Consider the following 23280-nt stretch of genomic DNA (forward strand, 5'->3'; position numbering starts at 1 on the left):
CCTTACACTTTGTAGATATGCGTGTTTGACTGCACACTCATGCACTGAGATGCTGCCAGTGAGATCTGTTTGGCCTCTTTGTTTTTGGAGCCGGGCCTTTCCTGCCCTCTGATGTGCACGCTCAGGCCATGAATAGAGCTTTGTAAGTGGACACACACACCCAGTCCTCATGATTTGAATGCTGAGTCCATCTGATCAGTTTGTCCGAGAGAGAGAGAAAATGACATGATTTTATCGTCTGCTGGAAAACAAATTCCCCATGTATAGGCTTTGAATCAGGGTGATCGTTTTGTCCACTCCCGGTGTGCATTTTCCCATTAATGACTGAAGCTCCTACGATTACCATGATTTGGATGACTGAGAACCTTCACAGACATTTGATTTAACCCTCATGTTGTCCTGCATGTAAAATTGACCCGTTTTAAAGTTTGAAAATGTGGAGGAAAAAAATATTTTCACAGTGAAACTGTCCGATGTCCGATGTCCACATTTTCAACATTTTTGGGAAGTTTTTGAACATTTTTTGGTGGAAAAAAGGAAATGTAAAAAAAAAATGTTTCTTTAAGAACATTCACAAAAAAATCAACCAAAATCCAGCGAAACTCGCTGGATTTTGGTTGATTTTTATGTGAATGTTCTTAAAGAAAATATTAGAAGTTTTACTGATATATATGTAATCACTTTAGATATTTTAAGGATTTTTTTTGGAAGATTTTTACTAATTTTTAAAAAAAAATATTTACAAGAATTTTCTTGCCAAATTTGGGGGATTTTTTCAAATAAAGATTTTCAGGGAAACTTGTAAGGAATTATTGGAATTTCCTTCCTGAAGGTTTTGCAAATTTTCAGAAATTTAGGGAATTTTTTTTGCTGAATTTTTACGTTTTTTCAGTCAAGGAAACTATATTTCGAAGAGTAAAAAAGAGAGATGAGAAAAAGAGACGAAATGAAGAGAAGACAGGAGAAAAAGAAGAGGAAAAGAGGAGAGAAAGACGAAGAGAGAAAATGAGAAGTAGACAAGAGAAAAAAGAAAAGAGGTGAAGATTTAAAAAGGGATGAGAAAAAGAGGAGTTGTAGAGAAGAGAGAGAAGAAAAAGAAGAGAAAGAAGTAGAGAGAAGATGACAGAAGTAGACAAGAGAAGAAAAGAAGTCAAGATTAAAAAAGGGATGAGAAAAAGAGGTGAAAAGAAGAGACAGGAGAAAAAGAAGAGGAAAATAGGAAAAAAGAAGGAAGTAGAGAGAAAAAGAGAAGAAGAGAACAGAAGAAGAGAAGATAATGAAGTGAGGAGCAGAAAGAGGACAGGATCAGATCAGACATCTCGGTGCTCGGTTGTCATGTTTTTGGGGGGGCGTGGCCTGCGCTGAAACGTCACTGATGGTTATATAGCTGCAGCTGTGTAGCGGGGTCGCGCTGCTGAGACAAGCACAGCATCGAGGACCGGCGGCGCGCGCTCACACACACTCCCAAACAAAGAGAAGCACGCGAGGCAGCAGAGCATCCCACCCTTTCAGCCGCGAGCTCAGTAGCAGAACCGCCCCCCCTACCCCTCTCAGCAGAACCGGCCCGGACCGAAGACACCATGACGACCAACGGCGCGACTAACGGAACCAGCGACATGCTGCAGATCCAGTTCGGTCTCATCAACTGCGGGAACAAATACCTCACGGCGGAGACCTTCGGCTTCAAGATCAACGCCTCCGCCACGAGCATGAAGAAGAAGCAGATCTGGACTCTGGAGCAGAGCGGGGACGAGTCCAGCGGGAACGTGTTCCTGCTCAAGTCACATCTGGGCCGGTACATCGCCGCCGACAAGGACGGGAACGTCACCGGAGACAGCGAGACCCCGGGGCCGGAGTGCCGGTTCATCATCACCGCGCATGATGACGGCCGCTGGTCTCTGCAGTCCGAACCGCACGGCCGCTACCTGGGCGGCACCGAGGACCGGATCATCTGCTTCGCTCAGACCGCCTCTGTGGCGGAGAAGTGGAGCGTGCACATCGCCATGCACCCGCAGGTGAACATCTTCAGCCTGACGCGTAAGAGGTACGCGCACCTGAGCTCCAAGGTGGACGAGATTGCCATCGACCGGGACGTCCCGTGGGGTGTGGACTCCATGATCACGCTGGTGTTCCGCGAGCAGCGCTACCACCTGCAGACGTCCGACAACCGCTTCTTGAGGAACGACGGCGCGCTGGTCGCCACCACGGACAAGAGCACGGGCTACACGCTGGAGTTCCGCTCCGGTAAGGTGGCCTTCAGGGACTGCAGCGGCCGGTACCTGGCGCCCTCCGGGCCCTCCGGTACCATGAAGTCCGGCAAGAGCGCGCGCGTGGGCAAAGACGAGCTGTTCGTGCTGGAGCAGAGCCACCCGCAGGTCGTGCTCACCGCGGCCAACGAGAGGAACGTCTCCACCCGGCAAGGTGGGTGTGGGGGTCCGGTCCGGTCCGGTCCGGGCGCCCTGGGGGGATGGAGGGTGTGTGAGTGTTACCTGGTGTGGGGGAGGAAGGGTTCAAGTGATGGAATGTGTGACTGCAGCGCGCACGCACGCACGCACACGCACCTCCTAAGTGATGTTACATTGTCTACATATAGGCAAACACAGCAGGGCCTGTGTGTATTTACATGTTTAACCCTCCTGTGTCATCATTTACTGGCACCAAAAAATCTTGTTTCCTTGTCTGAAAAAAAATCCAAAAATTCAGCAAAAAAAAATTCCCCAAATTTCTGAAAATTTGCAAAACCTTCAGCAAGAAAATTCCAATAATTCTTTAAAGTTTTCCCTTTTAAAAAAAAATCCAAATTTGGCAAGAAAATTCTTGTAAATATTTTCAAAAAATGAGTAAAAATCTTCCAAAAATATCCTAAAAATATCTAAAGTGATTACATATATGTCAGTAAAACTTCTAATATTTTCTTTAAGAACATTAACATAAAAATCAAAATTCGCTGGATTTTGGTTGATTTTTATGTGAATGTTCTTAAAGAAACATTTTTAACATTTGTTTTTTTCCACCAAAAAATGTTGAAAATGTGGACATCAGAAGTTTCACTGTGAAAATATATTTTTTTCCCCCACATTTTCACACTTTAAAATGCGACAGTTTTGACCCGCAGTACGACACGAGGGTTAACAACAGCCTGTTTGGCCACAGTCCAGCTCCTCACCCCAAACACTAAAGGCCTGAACTCTGCAGCTCACATCACAGGTTTCTACACAGCAACTTTGACTTCTTTTGTTCCCAAACCCTTCATGATTGTACGCTTCTTCAGTCAGAGCTGATAAAATGTCCACAGTAGCTGGGTTTCCAATGAATTTTCCAGACAGCTGATGTGAAAACAGTAGAACAGAGTGCATGGAGGCCTCGGCCCGGCTCACATACAGCAGCATGGGCACGTGTGGCATCATTCAAATGTAAAACAGCCTTAAACTGGAAGGCTGAGCTGGTACAAAGCAGAGCAGCTCCACAGTCGGAGAGGAGACAAGATGGAAAATGATGCCAGAGTCCTAAGCTGAAATCAATCATTCCATATGTTTAGTGAGCAAATATTTGGCCTTGAAGATTGACAGGCCTTGATTTGTCCAGCAATGCAGAGTTTATGCTCCTCGATCTGTGCTGCAGTGTTTCACTTCACCTACGAGATAATCTCATGCTCACGTTAGTCAGAACTGAAGCATTATAAAAGGCAAAAACATGCCACCATCTGTTGACCAGAACGGCTTCAGCTGTCTAATGAAGAGGGAGAGAGAAGCTGAAATTAGAGCCTTTGTATGTTTGAAAGCAGCTCATGGTTCTTCATATAACTACACAGAAATCATGCATCTGGCTGAACCCTCACTGCTGTGTTGGTAATTTTCAGCTATATATCTGCTTGCAGTGTCACTGTCCTCACTTGAGCTTTGTTTTTTCTGCTCAGATAAGCCGAGTGTGTCCATGAGTGTCTGGTTTTCAGCTGTTTCTCTTGGGAAGCATGCAGGCTTGTCCCTCCACCTCTTTCTTCCTTCCTTCCTTCCTCAACCCCCTCCTTTCTTTTTCCACTTCTCATTGTTCCTCTCTTTTTTTAATTCCACATCTCTGCTCTTTAATTCCTCTACCACTTCACCACATCTCCCCTGCCTCCTCACCCCCTCCCCCACTCCTCCCAGCCATCCTCCAGCCTTCAGGCTCGACTGCTGATCGTCTGCAGTCATTATCAGTGGCATCCCTCATTCTGAACAGTTGACAACATTGATTTTTGTTGAAAAAAAATCCTTCAATTGTACTAAAAATATATTGGAACCTAGCAGAAATTGGAGGTCAGAGTGAGGCTGTGAATCATTCTCTAAATATCACTTTGGATCAGGAGAATAAACCCATGGATGGTGTTTGCATAGAGACAAAAAAAAGCACCTGAAAGCAGAGCGACTGCAGCGCTGACCATACTGAATGACAGGAATGTATAAATGATGCTCTCTAAGTCTATGTTTGGTCAGAGGAGCACGGCGGTGAGAGTAATTTGTGCTTTAGTGATTTTGCTTCTTCTTTTCAGAAAGAATGATGTGTCTATCATTTCATTGTCACACCCTGGACATGTTTGTTCTGTCTCACCGCTTTTGTTTACTCGTCACGGGAATATTTATCCACTTTTTGTCTTCATCGGCAGTCTAGTCTTGGGCACAAAATGGAGGCTGGGTTTAAAAGTAGAAGTTGAATTAAAGCAGTTGCTGGCATGAGAGGATAGCAAACAACAGTATCAAACAGTCACACTGAAATTTTATCGTTACTGACATAATTGATATTTAAGTAATAATGCCATTTAATTGTTGGTTATAGTTGCCCAGCTCTGCTAAGTTAAACAGCATTTAGTCAAAATAATAAACAAGAAAAGCGAGAGCGCAGTCCTCCTCCAAGGCTGCTCAGTCGTCATATAATTCAGATGGATAAGTCCCAATAAGTCGACAGTGGTGGATTTGTAGGAGGATTGCAATCATGCTGCCATAGCATTCACTTGTTGTCATAGTTACAGTGACGCCGTGCCGCTATCTCGCAATGATACAGGAATCTTGAACAAATCCTTGGATCCAGACTATAAGCCACATCACTGCCAAAATCTAATCATTTCATTATTGTGTTATTTCTGACCTTCCCTGAAAATTTCATCCAAATCCGTTGGTCTGTTTTTGAGTAATGTTGCTAACAGACAGACAGATGGAAGGACAAATGTACACTGATGGTTACATACCTCCACCGCGTTTCTTGGCGGAGTAAAAATCATCATTTGTAGCTAGTTCTCAACAATATGCACCGTCATAGTGCATTTATTTTGACAGATAGTGCAATATCAGTGACAAGTTTAGTGAGAACAGTAAATTTTTAAAGGTTTTTTCTACTAAATAAAAGATGCGACCTGTACCAAACAGTGATATTCCCTGCCATGAGAATATGATCTGCACCACAGTTCTTAATATAAAATGGAATGTTGCGACACATTTGACATTTATAAAAAGAAAAATCATGTCCTAATTGTTCAGTTGTACTTGCAGCTCTAGTTGAATTATCAGTGCTCATTTGGTGTGTTGCCTCCACATGCAAAATGCACCCATCTGATAAGCATTTAAGGCACTGCTTGGAGCTTTACTATGACCAAACCAACATTTTTTACAATTCATATTTGTCATAAACAAGCAAACAAATGTATTTGGCACCTTTTCTTCCTCAGAAATGTCACATTATTTAAGAATTTTAAGATAATGCCTTGTTTAAATCCATTTTTGCTACACAGCTTTCTCACAGGGTTATGTTTGGTCTTAATGAATTTAAATCATTGTGTGGAGAGGGGGAGGAGACGGCCTAAATTCATTCTAACTCAACATGTAAAGTTAACATTTGCACCATATTGAATCAGTGTTTTAAACCTGGGTGTTTTGAACTGAAATGATAAGAACAATCTTGGAGCAGACCAGCTGATAAAATTCATTTGACATCTGAAAATAGAACTACATCAGCTGGTCATTCCAGCACAAGAACTGCTGCAGAATAATTCAGCCAAAATAGCTGCTGTAGATGATCTGCCATGTTGGTTGTTGAGCTGCTGTTTCCACTTTTTGTGCATCCGTTTGAACATAATCCAGCAACGACATCTCTGACACTGTCGGTTAGTTTGGAGTTGACTCCGAGCACATGTTCAGTTAATAAGTTGGACCCATCAAAGCTGTGAAAACATAGGGGTGTTGGCAGATAGTTTTTCCCTCCCATCAAGAATTATTAATGAATCCTGGATGGCTGGATGGTTGACCTGGACTCCACAACCCTACCTTCACCAGCTGATCAGTAGAGTAGCACCAACACTTTGAGCAGAAATGTTGACAAAGGTGGGAATGATTCTGTCTTGGCAGGCTGACGACTCATTTTCTAGTCCCACGTAATAAAAAATAAGGCAGTTACATAGATTTTAATTTTGGAGAAGAGAAAGCACCAGTATCCGATCAGTGCTCTATCACTGGGTAATTTGAAATGCTGCATTAGGTGTGAGGTCAGCTAGTAATCCGAACCTTGCTCATGGGGAGTTGAACCCATATCCTCCCTGCTCCGTCTGCCACAGTTTGCTCATAATGAGGAGAAGACCTGAATCTTTAGGGGAGGACCGTGTTCCACCAACAACTGGATGATTGTTACGTGGATTAAATGCTGAGTGGAATTAAACTGGCTCCAGATGTTTTTCAAACTGACAGCTGCTCAAGTCCTGCTCTGCAGCAGCTATTTGTCTGGCAGGCCTGAGCCAAGATGGCGGTTCAAGTGGGCTGGCTTCCATTAGCAGCTGAAGCTTGTTTGACTCGAGTAAAGCTTCAAGTGGCTCCATCCAAAAGCTGCTTTAGTCCAGTCAAAACAGATGATTGTTTTTTGACTCACATTCAACTGTTTATCGAGTTCACACACTTGGATGCAGTAAATCTAGCTCAGACATCCCTTCATTAGTTGGAGCCGTGGTTGTTGACTCAAGATGTTCCCATTTATATTTACATAGAGTATTTCCTTAAAGTAAAATAAAATGTTTAGACTTTCAGTTATAACACTTTTTTTCAACATTTTTGGATTCTTATTTCAATTAAACTTCAGAATTTCCATGCAAGTGGCAGCTAATGACAATTTTAACTAATGTATAGACTTTGGTTTAGTGTAGAGATGAACAATCTGGGGAAAGTATTTAACTTGGATTATTCTGATGGATAATAAAAGTTAAGATTCAGTTCAATATTTACAGCGTCATAGACTTAGCACATCGCTATATGGGGAAAGGGCAATCTAGCTCATTTATATTTCTTTAAACCAATCGTGGTTGGGGTTAAGTAAAGGATTCGGCTTTGGTGTTCCCTCAAAATGCTGACTGGTTGAGCTGTTGTGATGTAACGTTTGCATGCAGGGAGATGAGCACTGTCACAAAAATAGATAATCCATTGCAAAAAGATGCAAAGCTACCTGAAAGCATGATTCAAAAATGCCATTTTTGGTGCGGTAGGATGCACTCCGGAGCTTGTTGTTGTTTCAGATGGTGAGCAAAACTGTAACACAAAGAGAGATAAAAGGGGGAGAATTCTGACTGAGTTTATTGGCTTTTATCTGGTTAGTCAGATTACAGTTCATCTGACCTAAATGAGATTAAAGATTGGAAAATATTAAAAGCATCGAGCCAAACAGTCTGAGCTTATTGCTGGTTGTTATACGATTATTCGTGTGAATCCAAAACGTTGCAAAGAAATCACAAGAATTCATTTTGAGGAACTATTCAGTGTCTCTTATTGTATTATAACTGGAGAGAAGACTTCTAATGAAGCTAACTAGTTCACATTACTTCGCATGGAATGGGATTCTCTTGTACATTTGTCATTTTCTGAATTAATGTCAAAACTTACATCCATCACATTTAGACTTACTAAAAGATGCAGGTTTATCATCGCCATGTACGAAAAGAAGAAACGAGTCTAAACTACATTCTGACAGATATTAGGTGCACATTACATCAGTGCTTTTGCTTCTGCTGTCGGCCAGTTTGAGCTCAAGCCACTCATAGTTGCCATTAAACAGACCCTGTGCTGTTTCCGGCTCATAACATACACTCACAACTTCCCTGAGAGACTGTTTAACGACCCTAACATGGACCAAGATGCAATTATCAGTCAGTTAGCCACTGGCTGTTAACCCTTTGATGCGCTACATGGGTCAAAAGTGACCCAAATGGGTCCAGTCTCATGGAAAATGGGCATCTCCTGACTTACACTGCGCTTCAAAAGGTTAAGTGGCCTTTTCTACCATTGAACTGAAGCACAACTGGGAGTGAAGACTGAGCATCGGTTTGTCAGCTTAATGAATTGAGAGGACATCGTATCCTGTTGGCTGCTGGTGTGATCACTGAGGGCTGACCATGCTTTGTAAGAAGGGAGGTCATTAGTTTTTGGCTCCAATTGTATATTTGGAGCTGTGATCCCTAATGGGACTCGACTGAATTCATGCCTGGCAGTCAAGCTAATAGTCATTAAGTTCTTCTGATGTCATGTTTGTGGCTACATCCTGTGACTAAGCTACAATCTGTTCACTGAAAATTCCACTTACAAGACCTGGTATGAATGTATGAACCCCCTGCAAGCTCTATAAAAAAAACAAACATGACTAAAACCACATGAAAAGATTTAAAAATCCGAAGCCACTCTGAACACACTCAGATTTTTGGAAGAAAAACGTTTTCACTTAACATTCACATTCCGTGGCGATGAGCAACCGCTAGCATCCACATGGGGTAAACTTTGTCATCTTCCCAAGTCCATGAAAGCTAATATGGACCTCTCCTCACATATCTATAGGCAACCCAAAATATGTGTCTTCATGGCGACTACGCTCCAAGGACAATCTTCCAAGCAGACTGGAGAAGTCGTATAATAGTAACAATTATGTGTCCATGCAGTCGGCAGCTCTCCACGTGTGTCCGCAAGAGAGTATAATGAAGGCTTTTAACAGACATAAGTTGTTTCCATGAAGCATTTTGATGCACATTTTGAAGTATTGCATTAGAAAAAGTGAATGGAAACGGCAGCAGTAGCGCAAAACATTTTATGCTCATTTGAGGTGGTTTTATTTTTCGGCAAAGAGTTAATGAGCATAATGGGAGTTGGAAAGGCCTTTTTTGACTAAGTTCTGACGTAGTAAACATATAAGTGATCGGCTTTTTGTTGTCTTTGTCTCTGGACAGCAGGAATCAGGACCAACACCAGTTTAAGCTTCAGCCAGAATGTTAACTTACCGTCTAGCTGGCTCTGTGCGAAAAGTAATAAAATTTGTGTTCTAGCATGTTCAAGTTCCCTAATTCACATGCTATTTAAGCTAAGCTAACTATAATCATGCTTCAAAGTAAATTTTGAAATGTCACAAAAAAATTTATAACCGAAAGGACTTGTTTCGTTGATTGGAAACAAAAAAACTAAGCAGTGTTGTGTCCTTCCAGTTGTAATTTTTTTTGTGACATTTCAAAATTTAGTTTGAAACATGACTATAGTTAGCTTAAACAACATGTGAACTAGAGAGCTTTAACATGCTGGCACACAAATGTTGCTACCTTTTGCACTGAGCCAGACTAGATGGTAAGCTGAGCTAACTTTCTGGCTGAAGCTTCATATCTACGGTGCAGATGTGGAAAGTTACGGCAACCGCGTCTCCAAAAATATTCAATTTCTACATAATTAAACTGCTTTCCCAATTAGGTTTTGAGAGGAATATAGTTTTGCTTTACAACAAACTTTTTTTCTCAGCTGTGAAGTCCACATAAGTAGGAGAAGAGAATGAAGGCATAAGTTGGCAACAGGAATTTAACTCAAGAGACTTATGGTCATGTGAGATCCATAGTATATACTTTTCTGTCACTGTTTGGTTAGCTTTAGGCAAATGGCATGGTTTGGGTTAAAATCCGACCTTTACCCTACATTTTTGAAGCTTTGCCTCCATTTTCTGGGTTGCTAAGATGATGAGTCCAACCCCATCTAGTATATGATGGGTTGGATGAAAAGGAGCGAAAGTGGAGCAATGAAATAAGCACTTTTGTGGAATAAATGTGGTTTGGCAGTAAGTATATTTACCTCAAAATGTAATTAAGAATGCAGTTTAGTTGCATTTAAATGTGGATTGGAGACTGGATTGGTTGCTGGGCTAAGGCTTGTTGAATTGTACTAGCAGTAGCAATTTTCACAAACTCGTGTGCGAACAAAATACTGAAAATAATTTTAAATCAGAGGTCTAGTGTGCGGTAAAGGTTGGAGACGAACTGTGGCTCTGTGTTGCGTGTGGCCATGAGTCAACCTTGACACCCTTTCTGTATCCTTCACCCCTCTGTGAGCAGGAAATGAGACATGAGGCACACAACCCCGACCTTGACTGGTGTGAAAATACCTGTAGGGTGAAGGGTGATGATTCTCTCCCGCCATCTGCAGCGAATCAACACGATCGGCCAATAGCAAGAGAGGAAAGGCGCAATACGTTCATGCATCCTTGATGATCCTGACTGAGCGTTCATGTTGATGCATCAGTGTGTTTGTAAGACCTTGTGTTTGTTTGTAGGTTTTCAGATTGTGTGTGTTTGTGTTGGGAGCATGCCAGATGAGCTGCATCCCCTCAGGAACCTCTCCTCCTTTAATGTTGTCTATTTTATTATAGGTTAGACTTGAGCTGGTCTCCAGTGTCTCTTCCTTCACATTATGTCGTGTCATTATATTAGCTCACAGTACTTCAGCTGCGCTCATTGGAGTTTAAATCGATTTAGCAAAAGATTTGGGACATCCCCTGGTCTAGTACTGTATCCCGCATGTTTGACCTCTTTTTCTTGTCGTTGCATTTTTACAGCAAGTGCATCAAGAGCAGCTGTGTTTCCGTCAGTGCTGTGCTCAGTGTGTCGGCCCCGTTTTACTGTGCGTTTCTGTTTGGCTCAGAACAAAAGCCGGTGATGTGGCTCCCTGTTTGTGCCCCAGCTGGTTGCCTCCTCAGTCGGACCCGCCGAACAATAGGATACACGCAAACGCACGCACACGGAATCGCTCTCGAAACAATCGCGTGCGTTCACAGCAGGCCTCAATGCCGGCTCACAGCCACTGAGATGCCTGCTGCCATCAGGCCGATAGCGGTGGGTGGGTGGAGTGGACAGAAAGACAGAGGGCTCGTTTTCAAGGGCATGACTGTGTGTTTGCTGTGGTTTGGGAGGATTCTGCGTGTGTGCTGGCTTCTTTTTGTTGTGGTTGTTGTGTGAGCGTGATTGCAGACCCTCTTGCCTCCTTTCATATGAGCCTTATGAGCTTCACAAGCTGAACAGTGTAGATCAGGGGTGTCAAATATGAGGCCCGAGGGCCAAAACCGGCCCTTGGGATGACTTTGCAAAGTGTAAAAATTACAGAGGTGAAAATGGATACTTCCTGTTACTTTTGCAATGTAATGTGAGTCAGCAGCTTGAGTTTGGCTGAAAACCTATTGTTGATGCTTTGCCACAGCTTTTCTACATTTTTCTGTATAAATTTTGTACATTTACAAGGCAGGGGGATAACTTAACCTTCGTCCTTAATAGTTCCCACAATTTCACTCTGAAAAAAACATGACAAAAGCGAAAATATTCTTAGTCTCTATATTTTTGCCTATGTTTCTCATAGAATAAGAAGTTTTAACAGATATTGCATGAGTGACAGTAACATTTCTACCTCCATCTGTCTTTTTGGATTTATGTTGCAATATTTCAGGGTAAATACAGTAAAGACTTGGGAGAACTTCCACTGTTGGTTTGGAGTATTTATTGTGAATAATGTGGTTTTAATTGATGTTTGAATACCGGCAAACCGTAGTTTAAGCCGTGCATGAAGGGTTAAAATTACATATGCAATATATAGTTGAAAATTTTCTTCTAGATAAATTGTAATTTGTGGAATGTGGAAATAAATTGGAATTTAAAATAATTTCTAGATCTTGACAAGTTGTAAAATACTATATTGTTCAGTTCCAGATACCTGTGACTAAATGTTTTGTGCCTTTGTAGACACACTGGTCTGTGAGTTATGATGCATAAATGATAAACTGAGGCTTAATACCGTTGAAATTTAATTTCTTTTGCTTAGGTTGTCCATAATGTAGTGTAAAAAGATAGTTCATTAAATGTGTATGTTGTCAGAACACACTTTTTTGCAGTGAAACAAAGGGAAACATTTTGAGTTGTGGTTATTTTTTGGTTTTTATGTTACGATTTTACTGGTCCGGCCCACTTGAAATCAAATGTGGCCCCTGAACTACAATGAGTTTGATGCCTCTATAGATGTATCTGGTCATATAATGAACTCACACACACCCATGAGGCAGAGAAAAGCCTCAGCCTCTTTCTGCCTCATGGCTGAGGCTCCACAGGCCTCGGGGTGATTCTTTTCTCTCAGCCAGTCTTATATTTTCATGCTCTGTGTTCACCTAGTGATATTTTTCTGACCAGTTTGATGTGTGTGTGTGTGTGTGTGTGTGTGTGTGTGTGTGTGTGTGTGTGTGTGTAAAGATGAGGCACTAACTGTAGGAAGCAGTCCTCCTACAACAGACTGACTGCCCAAACATGTTGTTTCCTTGAAAACATGCATGTTGACTGAGTGAAACTGTTTTTGGGGCAGCATCTAAAAAGCTTTGCTGACATTAATTCAAATGAAATGGTTCGTGTTGAAGCATTTATTCAAATGCCAGAAAGTGGCAGCGAACAAAATGTCCCTTTTGTCAGTTTCCTGCTTTGTTTTCATTTAGTGAAATTCATATTGGGGTTTTTTCCTGTTTCCTGTGGGAGAAACTAACAAAGGTTGCGTTTTTCAGTGTGACTCTTTAAAAAAATGTACCTACACTACCGTTTTAAAGTTTGGGGTCACTTAGAAATGTCCTTATTTTTGAGAGAAAGGCTTTTTTTTCCCAATGAAGATAACATTAAATTAATCAGAAACACAGTCTAGAAATTGTTAATGTGGGAAATGACTATTCTAGCTGGAGTATCTCCATAGGGGTACAGAGGAACATTTCCAGCAACCATCACTCCTGTGTTCTAATGCTACATTGTGTTAGCTAATGGCATTGAAAGGCTAATTGATGATTAGAAAACCCTTGTGCAGTTATGTTAGCACATGGATAAAAGTGTGAGTTTTCATGGAAAACATGAATTGGCCTGGGTGACCTCAAACTTTTGAACGGTAGTGTAAACATTTGAGATGAAACCAAGTCTGTTTCTTCACGCAGATAAATGAAGACCATAAACTAAATGTTATCGAGCTTCCTGGATATTTTTAGACTTAACTTGACGTAGCTTTCTCATATTCAGCATCTAACAATGCAATGTTTTTTCAGTAGAACTATTGTTATTGCTTTAATTTTAATCATTGATAGTATCTAAAAAGGTAACGGATTCAAATGTAAACAGTTCCACATTTTGGAGAATTGTTTCTTCTCTGCAAACATCATGAGGAGCCTCATTCTAGGGTTGAACAAAGCACCTTTCAGCAGCAGAATTCTTACAAATATAACTTTGCACTGTTGATTATCAGATCTTTTAGTCTATTAAAAATAGATCACACTTCATCACACTTTCTGCAGTATTTTATGTGCTGTAGGTGAGTCAGTTATCCCATTGTAGGTTTCCTTATGAGTGGAAGCGTCCAGCAGATGGTTTGTTCTGCTTCACACAGCTGCAGTAATAAATACGCTCCTCTGTGCTACTGTATTTTGTTTGCGTTGACTGAACAGGAAGCAGTGAGGATTACAGGAGAACCCTATGATGTGACTGATGATCCTGAAGGCAAGCAGCTTGCCTTGTCCTCCTCTGTTGCAGCTGAACTTACATTTCATCTTCTTTGTACCCCCCTCCTCTTCACCATGTGGTTCCCATTATAGTCAGTTATATTTTCCTTCCAATCGTGTGTGTGTCTGTGTGTGTGACGTTCATCCACACGTATTTCTGTGGAAACTCAATCCCATTCCAGGCCGACTTTTGCAAGCATTGTAGAGGAGAGGATGAATGTGTGTGTGTTTTTTTTTTTTTTACTTGCAGTAAATGTGAACAGTGACAACTATTACCTTATTTTATACCAGCTCTGTGGTAACTCACTAGAATCAAAGTGTCTTTTAATTAAAAGTTTTCTGATACTGGATTTTTTCAGAGCAGATGCCTAGATGTGAATAAAATAAGCTGATATTATAGATACACACATACTGACTGACTGACTGACTGACTTACTGACTGATTTACTTCCTGACTTAATTACGGACTTATTTACTTACTTACTGACTTATTTACTGACTTACTGATTTACTTACTGACTCACTGACTTACTGATTTAATTACTGTCTGACTTATTTACTGACTTGGTTACTGACTTACTGATTTACTTACTGACTCACTGACTTACTTACTGACTTAATTGCAGACTTACTGACTGACTTATTTACTGTCTTACTGACTTATTTACTGACTTACTTACTGACTTATTTATTTACTGACTTACTAACTTACTTACTGGCTTGCTAACTTAGTGACTTTCTTATTGACTGATTGACTGACTTACTTAGGATTAGTCGATTTTCAGCCTGGCCGATTATCAAATCGTCTGCATTTTTGCGATTATCTGTACCCTTTTTCATTTTAAGTGTGATTCGTGGTGAAACAAATCGATTTTGAAACTGGCTGCTTTGGTTCTGATGCAGCTGCCAGCAGTATCTAAAACAAATAAAAAATTTGAACAAAGTTTTGACTTATAAGATTCAATACTATGTTTTCATTTTAACTGCAAATGTGTATCAAGTCCAGATATTACTTTTCAGTCTCCTTGATTGCTAATAATCAGTATCGGACCTAAAAAAACATATCGGTCAACCCCTGCTGTGAGACTGCAGAGAAAAACAATGGGGAAAAAATGCAACGGAGGGGAGGGTGTCACCCATGTAAAGTGTAAAGACGGATAGAGAAAACATGAGTGTACTGGTTTGTTTTCTCAAACACGTCTTTCTTTCCGTCTCTGTGTGGTTCCCTTTCTCGTTCTGCACACATTTACACAGCGCTCCACCAGACAGTCCAGCTCTGTCTCTGTCTCCAAGCCCTCTGGCTATAGGTCGATCCACGCCATAACTTCATCACACACAATAGCAGGCATTGTGCTGCATGAAGTGAACGTTTTTGTGTGTTCATCCTACAGTGGACTCATATTTGTTTACGTCTTTGTTCCTCTAAAGGCCCAGAGTGAGGCTGGTGTTATTTTTAATGAGGTTTGATGTTTATCAAACGATGGAGTGAATGGACACACATGGATTTAAAGGACTTAAAGAACTGTTGAGTATCATTACATAAACATGTTTATGTAATAATACTCCTACTGTTTTTAGATTATCCTGCATGTTGGTTGTTGAGCTGCTAGTTTACTCTTAATTTGTTGGCCAGATGTTTGAATAAAATGCAATAACTTCCTTGACATGGCATTAATTGGGTCAATGTAAAATTGCGGGACTTTTTGTATCATAGTTGACATTTTTGTTATTTTCAGGCCTAAAATCAAAATGGCCGCCTATAACCAAACACCACGACATTTTTACAGAAAGATTCTTCTAAATATTAGATTTACAATTGAGTAAAATTGAAAGTTATTTATAAAGATATTGTAGTAAACCTGTTGACACGCCATAAATCCACACTTGACTCACACACTACTTTATATTAAATAACTCAGAAAGCCTTGGAGTCTTGCCAGTCTTTTCTTCAGGAGGAAATGACATCATGTGGAGCAGGTCATGTGATCTGGAATTAACACACTTCCTTGAGAGGTGTTTTTGTAATGGGGAACTTAGTTGAAAGTGATTTCTGGGACACAGATACAATTTGTTATTTTCCATATAAAATTTGATATTTTGCCAAAAAAGAAATATCTGTCATGATTATCTCAACTTAATAAAAAGAACACAAAACAATTTTTGAATAAGTTCATTTTCTTATTGTTTAGCTACTTAGAGCGTGGTTGTTATTAAATTGGGACCGTTATTTAGTTGACATTTCAGTGATATCCAGTAATTTTTTATTAATAAGTGATTGTTTCTGTAATAAATAATTATGGGATTTGTAGAGACATGATCATGATAATGAAGATAAAAAAACTAAAAAAAATAGTTTTTTTACTTTAAATAAAAATGTATGCAAGATATATCCCATGGACTTCCAAAGTCCCTCAATTATATATTGACCCAGTTAGTTTTGAGACTAAAAGTTAAATAATTAGACCCAACGGTCTCCATTAATTTGAACCAGGGAAAATTCTGGAAGTGTCAGGGTGTTTACAGGTCCTCTGTTTGTCCTGCTGCCAAAATAACGAATTAATCATTGGAATTCACCTTATGGAAACAATACTGACCAATGAGCATTCCATGTTTGCAGATTATGATTCAATTTATCACATTGGTTGGTTACGTATTTCAGCCTTTGTGGCCTTTGATGTGCTTTGTGACCATTTATCTTCACGACTAATCCACCGCAGCACTGAGGGGTGGGTCTGGACCACGACAGATGTGTGTGGGTGTGTGTGCAGCTGTGTGAAACCCTCCACTAATCTGTACCATCTGATGTTGCTCATTTCGTACGTCTGATCCTGACCAAAGGATGTGTGTGGGACGTTTATACCTCGCTCTGTGTGTGTGTCTGCATTGATGGTCATCCTCTGTGGCTGCTGGCCGCCAGACTGACCCACTAGCCTGAATTCACGCTAAACCCCGCCCCTTCAACTCTCTCGCTCCGTCCAGGCATGGACCTGTCAGCCAATCAGGACGAGGAAGGCGACCAGGAGGTGTTCCAGGTGGAGATTTGCCGCGAAAACAGGAAGTGCGCGTTTCGGACGGCTGCTGGGAAATACTGGACCCTCACTGCTAACGGCGGCCTGCAGTGCACCGCCTCCACCAAGTAAGAACCATCACGTCTGATAACCATCTTTAAGTTTAACATCCGCCACAGCCTCACCTGCTCCAGTCTGTCCATTCTCTCATCTATCAGGGGAGGTGTGTGTGTGGATCACGGAGAACTTGAAGCTGGTTCGTCTCAGTTCTTAGTGTTTAGTCTTGTCTGGTAATTTGAGTGTGTCTGTGTGTGTGTGTGGGGTGAAGAGTGAGTGACCTCGTGTCATGAAGTGCATTTTTTCCCAACCTGTAGAGAGTGATTTTCTTTTATGTGCAGTAGTTCTGTTTAAGCTGTTAACCCCTAACCTTCCACATTTGACCCTGTGCTCCTGGACCATTTCTCTGAGAGGCCCTTAGACAGATTCAGGAGTAGAAGCTTACACTTTCCTTGTCATCCTTGAGTACTAGACAGAGTATTTACATCCATTATTTTGTGTTTAAAATGACCCTTTTTTAATGCAGAGGTGTAAAGCTGCAGATGTGTGTTCACAGGAGTGATACGATGCACAACAACAATCTAATCCAGTGACAGATTGGTCAAAGCCGCATGTGTTCTGAGTTAACTCCCGGCCAGACAACCCTCCATTTTTAAGCTCGGACAGGAGAGATAGTCCACGACGCTGTGGGGGTTCATGCTGCTCAGCATTCTGCAGCGAGGTCATCAGATTTCTCCATCACATTCTTGAGATTTGAGTCAGTTTACTCCTTACGAAACTAGACCACAAAAATCTTCTCCAGCTGTGGCTTCAGGGAAACATGTTGGAGACTGATTCAGAGCAGCTTTAATTAAAGATAAAACTGATCCCAGAATTAAATCCAACTTTGAAAATACTCACAAACCACTTGTTTTGACTTAACCCAGTTTATCCTCCTGCCAAGACTCTACCTCTCCAGTTACCCAACAGTTACTTAACCTGTAGTAAAACACCTGGGTGATGTCTGAGAGCAGAGGAGCTAAACATGAACACGTGTTTACACCTGACACTCACGCTTGTGTGCTCCTAGATATTTAACTGCCATGTAAATTTAATTATCCGTCTTATCTCTCGTACTTTCACTCTCTCACCCTCCTGTTCTCTCTCCACAGGTCAGCTAATTGCTACTTTGACATCGAGTGGCGTGGGAAGAGGCTGACTCTCCGGGCTGCTAACGGGAAATATGTTGCCGCCAAGAAAAACGGCCAGCTAGCAGCCACCATCGACTCTGCAGGTCAGTGGGATTTTTGTTGATCCAGCCCCGCAGATGGACATGTATCTAACTGACTGGCTTTTCAGCTGTGATGGAGATTCAGCACAGTAAAAGTAATTAAATCCTGGCTGGATGCTGCAGTTGTTTCTGGGCTTTAAGGTCTCAGCACTTCTGAGGTTTTGTTTCTTAATGCAGCTGAAAGATGCTTGAGGGTTTAAGCTTTGTTGCAGTGGTTTTGGTTGATTTGTTTGACAAATTGCTGCTTAGTTAATCCTGTTGAATAAACAAATGATGTAAAAACTCCTGAGTTACTGTGGAGCACTGTGACACTAAAGCCCCTTTCAGACCAGGACATGGAACATTGCTGAGTCATAGGTCACTTTTTAGTTATTTGGTTTGTGCCATGACATGGAAGTGATGTTTGTCATTGATGCTAGACTAGACAATCGTGGCCTGAATGGTGTCAGGGTCGTTCTCAAACACATTTGGAGCTCATTGGTGAATCTGGAACGATATTTAGTTTTGATTATATTCATAGTTGAGAAGCTGCCTCACAGCTGTGTGTTGAGCCAAGCATGGTCAGCATGTTCAGGGCTATTTCCTCTCGGGCTAGTTAGTGACCCCCGAGAATCATCAATGAAAAGTAGGTCTTCAGCTACCATAGAGAGGAGAAACAATAGTTTTCACAGGGGAAGAGCCTGCAGTCTCTGAACCTGGACAATGTATGTACATAACAGGACTTCCAAGAGGCTTTCCAAGTGTTGCAGGAACACCAGGAGCAATTTTCCACCCCTTTCAGACTGCACTCTGTTCTGGTAGTCTGCAGACAACTAAATGGGTCTTCTGCATGTGTGAGCAGCCACCCTGGTCGCTCATCTGTAAGAGGAGGTAACATTTCCATATCACTTTCAACACAGCGGTACAGAGTTGTAAGAAGTGTTTTAAGAAAGGATTTATCCGCATTTTAGCAACAATATTTGTTCGAAAACATCACTGAGACGCGTTAAACACAATTGGTGTCAAAATCACAGCATACTTTTTTCAAGCACTTGGCGCTACTATTTCAAATCTATTAGGCAACAAAACCATACTGCGATGAAAACGGATATTAAAAGAAAAAGAAAAATGATACTCAACTGCAGTCATGAATGCATTCTGAATGCTTTTCCTACAAGTGTTTACGAGGAGCTGAAGTTTGTTTCTTCCAGCTGTTTAGAACTACTGGCTGAGTTTGTTTAAGGCAGCAGTAGGACCATGTGAGCCTCTCCAAAGAGAGAGAGTGGCGTCATTAAATTCTTACAAATAAAAATGTATCTCTGAGAGAGCATGAAGAGTGGATCGGTCTGAGCCAGGACCTGATGGCAGGTCACACTGTGTAAACCTACATGTCTTCACATCAGACAGGGGAGCTGTGACACAGAATAAAAGTTTAGCTTCCAGCTGTTCAAGACTGTTTCTTCGTAGGTTATTACAAACCTGCAGCATTGGATAGTGGCAGGATCCACGAGTGTCTCCAAAGAGAAAGAGCTGCGATTTTTATGCACAGAGCAACAGCGGCATCTTCATTAATTCATTTTGTAGATTATTGTCACACAGAGTCTCAGATGTTGTTGCTGTTTCTCTACTTCACTGAGAAATCACATGATCAGAGGTGTAGCAGTGTCCTGACCGATGACAGTTATGCTCATATATGTTGAAGATGCGTGACCATAATGTGGTCTCACCACTTTTTGATTAACTTTACCGACTCACTGTTTCCATGTGTCGGGTCTTTGTGCTAAGCTAACTGACTGTAGCCTCATTTAATGGACAGATATCAAAGTGTTGTCAGTATTATTTGCATTTCAGCAGGAAGACTTCCCAAAACTGTTTGTTTAATAACATCCTCTTATTCAGTCTTTTCATTTGTAGCATGCAGATACTAGGGAAACACAATATGAAGGCGCTTTACAGACTTTTGAAGAGAAGCTACTTTTACTGCTGCAACACAGAAACACTAAGTCAGCAAGCAGATCTGAAACAGCTCCAGTTATAGACGGGGTGTTGGGCTCCGGCATTAGAAGATCAGTGCTGAAGCTTTTTGTTTTGTGCTGTGGAAGCCATTGGCAGCAACATCGCTTCCATTTGCACATATTTTTGACAAACTGCATGACAGACGGCTTCTTAATGAGGCCTGTTAAGATTCCGCACTAAGAGTTGAGACACTGAGTTCCCACAGAACCAAGTAATCGTGTGATTAAAGGTCATTTATACACTCATGCTTCCTTTGTCTGCAGGTGAGTCTGAGGAGTTCATCATGAAACTGATCAACCGTCCGATCATCGTGCTACGTGGGGAACACGGCTTCATCGGCTGCAGGAAGGTGACGGGGACGCTGGACTCCAACCGCTCCTCCTACGACTACTTCACTCTGGAGTTCAGAGATGGAGCGTACAGCCTGCAAGGTCAGTGTAGGTGCAGCGTCTCAAACGGCTGCAGTTTATTGTAAACCATTTGCAGCAGTGTTGCACAAGATTGTGTCAGAACATGTGGAGGATTAATTCTTTAAGTGATTTTTTTGTTATGGAATTACTCGGGAGGCATTTGTGCCAAAAAGAGGGATTAGATTCAGAAAATTTGAGTGGAATCTTTTGTTCAGTCTTTTGTGACTCATGATACCACCTCTACACACTCATAAACACATCGACTACTGCTTGTGTTGTATCTACGCTCAGATGTACGTCGCTTTGGATAAAAGCGTCTGCTAAATGAAATGGAATTGTAAATTGCCGAAGTCCCCTTTGCTCCGCCTCTATCATTAATACAGTATCTATCCATCTATCATCTATCTATCTTCCTCTCCTCATAGAATAGAACAGAATAAGTCTTTTTTGTCACTGTTAAAAAAAACAATGAAAATCAGTTTAGCACTCTGTATAGCAGCATTAAAAATAAACTATGTAAGATAATATTAACACACACAAAATATATACAATTGAAATATCACAGGAAAATGTACAGTGTAGAAACAGTTTATTGCACTTAAACATATTATTTTGTTGACATGTGATATTGACATGTGACATTCAGGGGGGAGGGGAGCAGACGTTTGACGGCTTGGGGGTAAAAGCTGTTTTTGAGCCTGTTGGTTGTGGCTCTAAGTGTCCTGTAATGTCTCCCTCCTGCTCCCCTCCTGCAGACTCTACTGGTAAATACTGGATGGTGGGCAACGAGCAGTCGGTGGTGAGCAGCAGCGACACGCCCGTCGACTTCCTCTTCGAGTTCTGCGACTACAACAAGCTAGCCGTCCGCCACGCCGCCGACAACAAATACCTCCGCGGCGACCACGCCGGCGTGCTGAAGGCCAACGCCGACGACCTGGAGACCGCCACGCTCTGGGAGTACTGAGGGGGGAATGCGGCGACGCCAGCGGGGGATGCGGCCGCCCACTGCTGCGATGCTGGAGAATGAAATGAAGTGCGGCGATGCAGCACGACAGCACTACCCATCCATACATCTACCTGTCCACAACCCCACCCCCCATCCCCTCCCTATATTATTATATGCTCTACTTATCTTTATATGTGGATAAACTGCACAGAGAGAACAGGAAGGATAGAAGACGAAGGAAGCTTCCCTTTCCTTCCTTCTATCCTCCCTTCCTCCCTTTTTTCCAGCTCTGCTCTGCAATGCTGACCTTTATTTGCTGCCATAGTTACGACGACGGGGCCGTGCACTTTTTTCCGCTCCGATCCGGTTTCGCTGCTTGACTCGCCACTCACTCCATCCTCGCCTTACGATCGGGCTACCCCAGAACAGAGCCCCTCCTCTCTGAGTTAACCCCTTCGTCTCGTCTTTCTTTGTCTCGACCGTCTGTGTGAGCAGCATACGATGGCAGTATTGATGGTGTCTGAGCTGGTCTGGTAGAAGCCTTTCATGCTCTGTCTGATCTATTACAACAGACTGGATGAATTCTACTCAGCAGCTTCATGCTAGCTGGCTGTAAAACATCCAACATGTGTGTAATTTGTGGATCTTGTAGGTAGTGATGGCGTGCTTCTGTCAGACCAGGCTGAGTGTTAGTGTTCATGAGCAGATCTTGTTGCCTGTGATGACTGTGAGATAACTGGAGTGGATCTGATGATGAGAAAGATCATGTAGATCCTGTAAGTGATGGGTTCAACCCCTTTTTATGTCATGTGTTGAAATATTCAAACCAGTTTTCTGTGGAGTCCCTATGTCGGCCAGGATGTAGGAAGTTAAAACCCTTGTCCGTTTACCCTCCACAAGATGAAGCTATCGTCAGGAGAACACAAAAAAAGTGTGCAGCCACATACTGTATGTTTACTGTACTCACATGTCTTATCGGAAGGAAAAAAAAAAAGACCCCACTCGCTGACGCACAGTTAGATTCATTTCTTTTTCTATGTCCAAGGCACAGACATTATCATGGTTAAGTGTACAGTAGGTCGTCATAGTAACTGGAGATAAATGATTTATAGATGCTTTTGGAAGCTGCTTTTCGATTCCCTCCACCAAACGTACACCTCAGCCTTTACTCCGACCAAACCTTTGATACTGGATTCAAGAAACGTTCATCTCAAACCCAACGGACACAACTGGAACCTGGTGCTACTAACAGACTCACAGCATGTTAACAGACGGTACTGTCCTATCAAGCATCTCACACACCGTCTGGACATGGTTTGAGCCTAGTGACCCCCGACTAGCTAAACCTGCTCCTGCTTTGGTTTCCATTTCAATCTAAACCCTGAGCAGTCTACTGACGGCATTTACGGTGATATATGACCAATTTTTATTTGTTTTTGTTGGATTTTTCTGTTCCGGATTTGCCTGTGAAGAGGTATGTTGAAGAGAAATCTGAGCTAAATCGTCATTTATTTAATTAAGATATTCTGTAATGCAGTCATGTAGCATGTTGCACCCAGCGGTTCTTTGACTCTACCTTTCAGCAGCCAGCTTTTTCTCCATAACTCAAGCAGAGATGGTCTCCATATACTGATTTTTACAACAGCAAAAGATGTTCTTGTTCCCGAGTTATTGGGCCCTTCCACCCCATCATTAAGCATTCCTCTCCTGTAGTAAACCAATCACCGTTGTTCTATAACATGATCAATGATTGTACCGAGCTCCTCACCAACTGTCCGACTTTTT

At 41.9% G+C, this 23280-nt stretch overlaps 1 protein-coding gene across 1 annotated transcript; it reads left to right on the plus strand.

Moving 5' to 3' along the window:
* Positions 1 to 1404: 1404 nt before the first annotated feature.
* fscn1a (fascin actin-bundling protein 1a) lies at positions 1405 to 21657 on the plus strand. Its single transcript, XM_023294530.3, has 5 exons — positions 1405 to 2421; positions 16789 to 16945; positions 18026 to 18147; positions 20403 to 20570; positions 21305 to 21657. Exons 1-5 carry the CDS (start codon positions 1581 to 1583, stop codon positions 21511 to 21513), a joined length of 1497 nt encoding a protein of 498 aa, XP_023150298.1. The 5' UTR covers positions 1405 to 1580; the 3' UTR covers positions 21514 to 21657.
* Positions 21658 to 23280: the final 1623 nt, after the last annotated feature.

Source organism: Amphiprion ocellaris, chromosome 19 (genome assembly GCF_022539595.1).
Source record: "Amphiprion ocellaris isolate individual 3 ecotype Okinawa chromosome 19, ASM2253959v1, whole genome shotgun sequence".
Taxonomy (NCBI): Eukaryota; Metazoa; Chordata; class Actinopteri; family Pomacentridae; genus Amphiprion; species Amphiprion ocellaris.

Coding starts and splice junctions, on each gene's coding strand:
- fscn1a (XM_023294530.3), top strand. CDS start 1,581: ATGACGACCAACGGCGCGACTAACGGAACCAGCGACATGCTGCAGATC. Junction 2,422..16,788: donor GAACGTCTCCACCCGGCAAG/GTGGGTGTGGGG, acceptor CGCTCCGTCCAG/GCATGGACCTGTCAGCCAAT. Junction 20,571..21,304: donor TGGAGCGTACAGCCTGCAAG/GTCAGTGTAGGT, acceptor CCCCTCCTGCAG/ACTCTACTGGTAAATACTGG.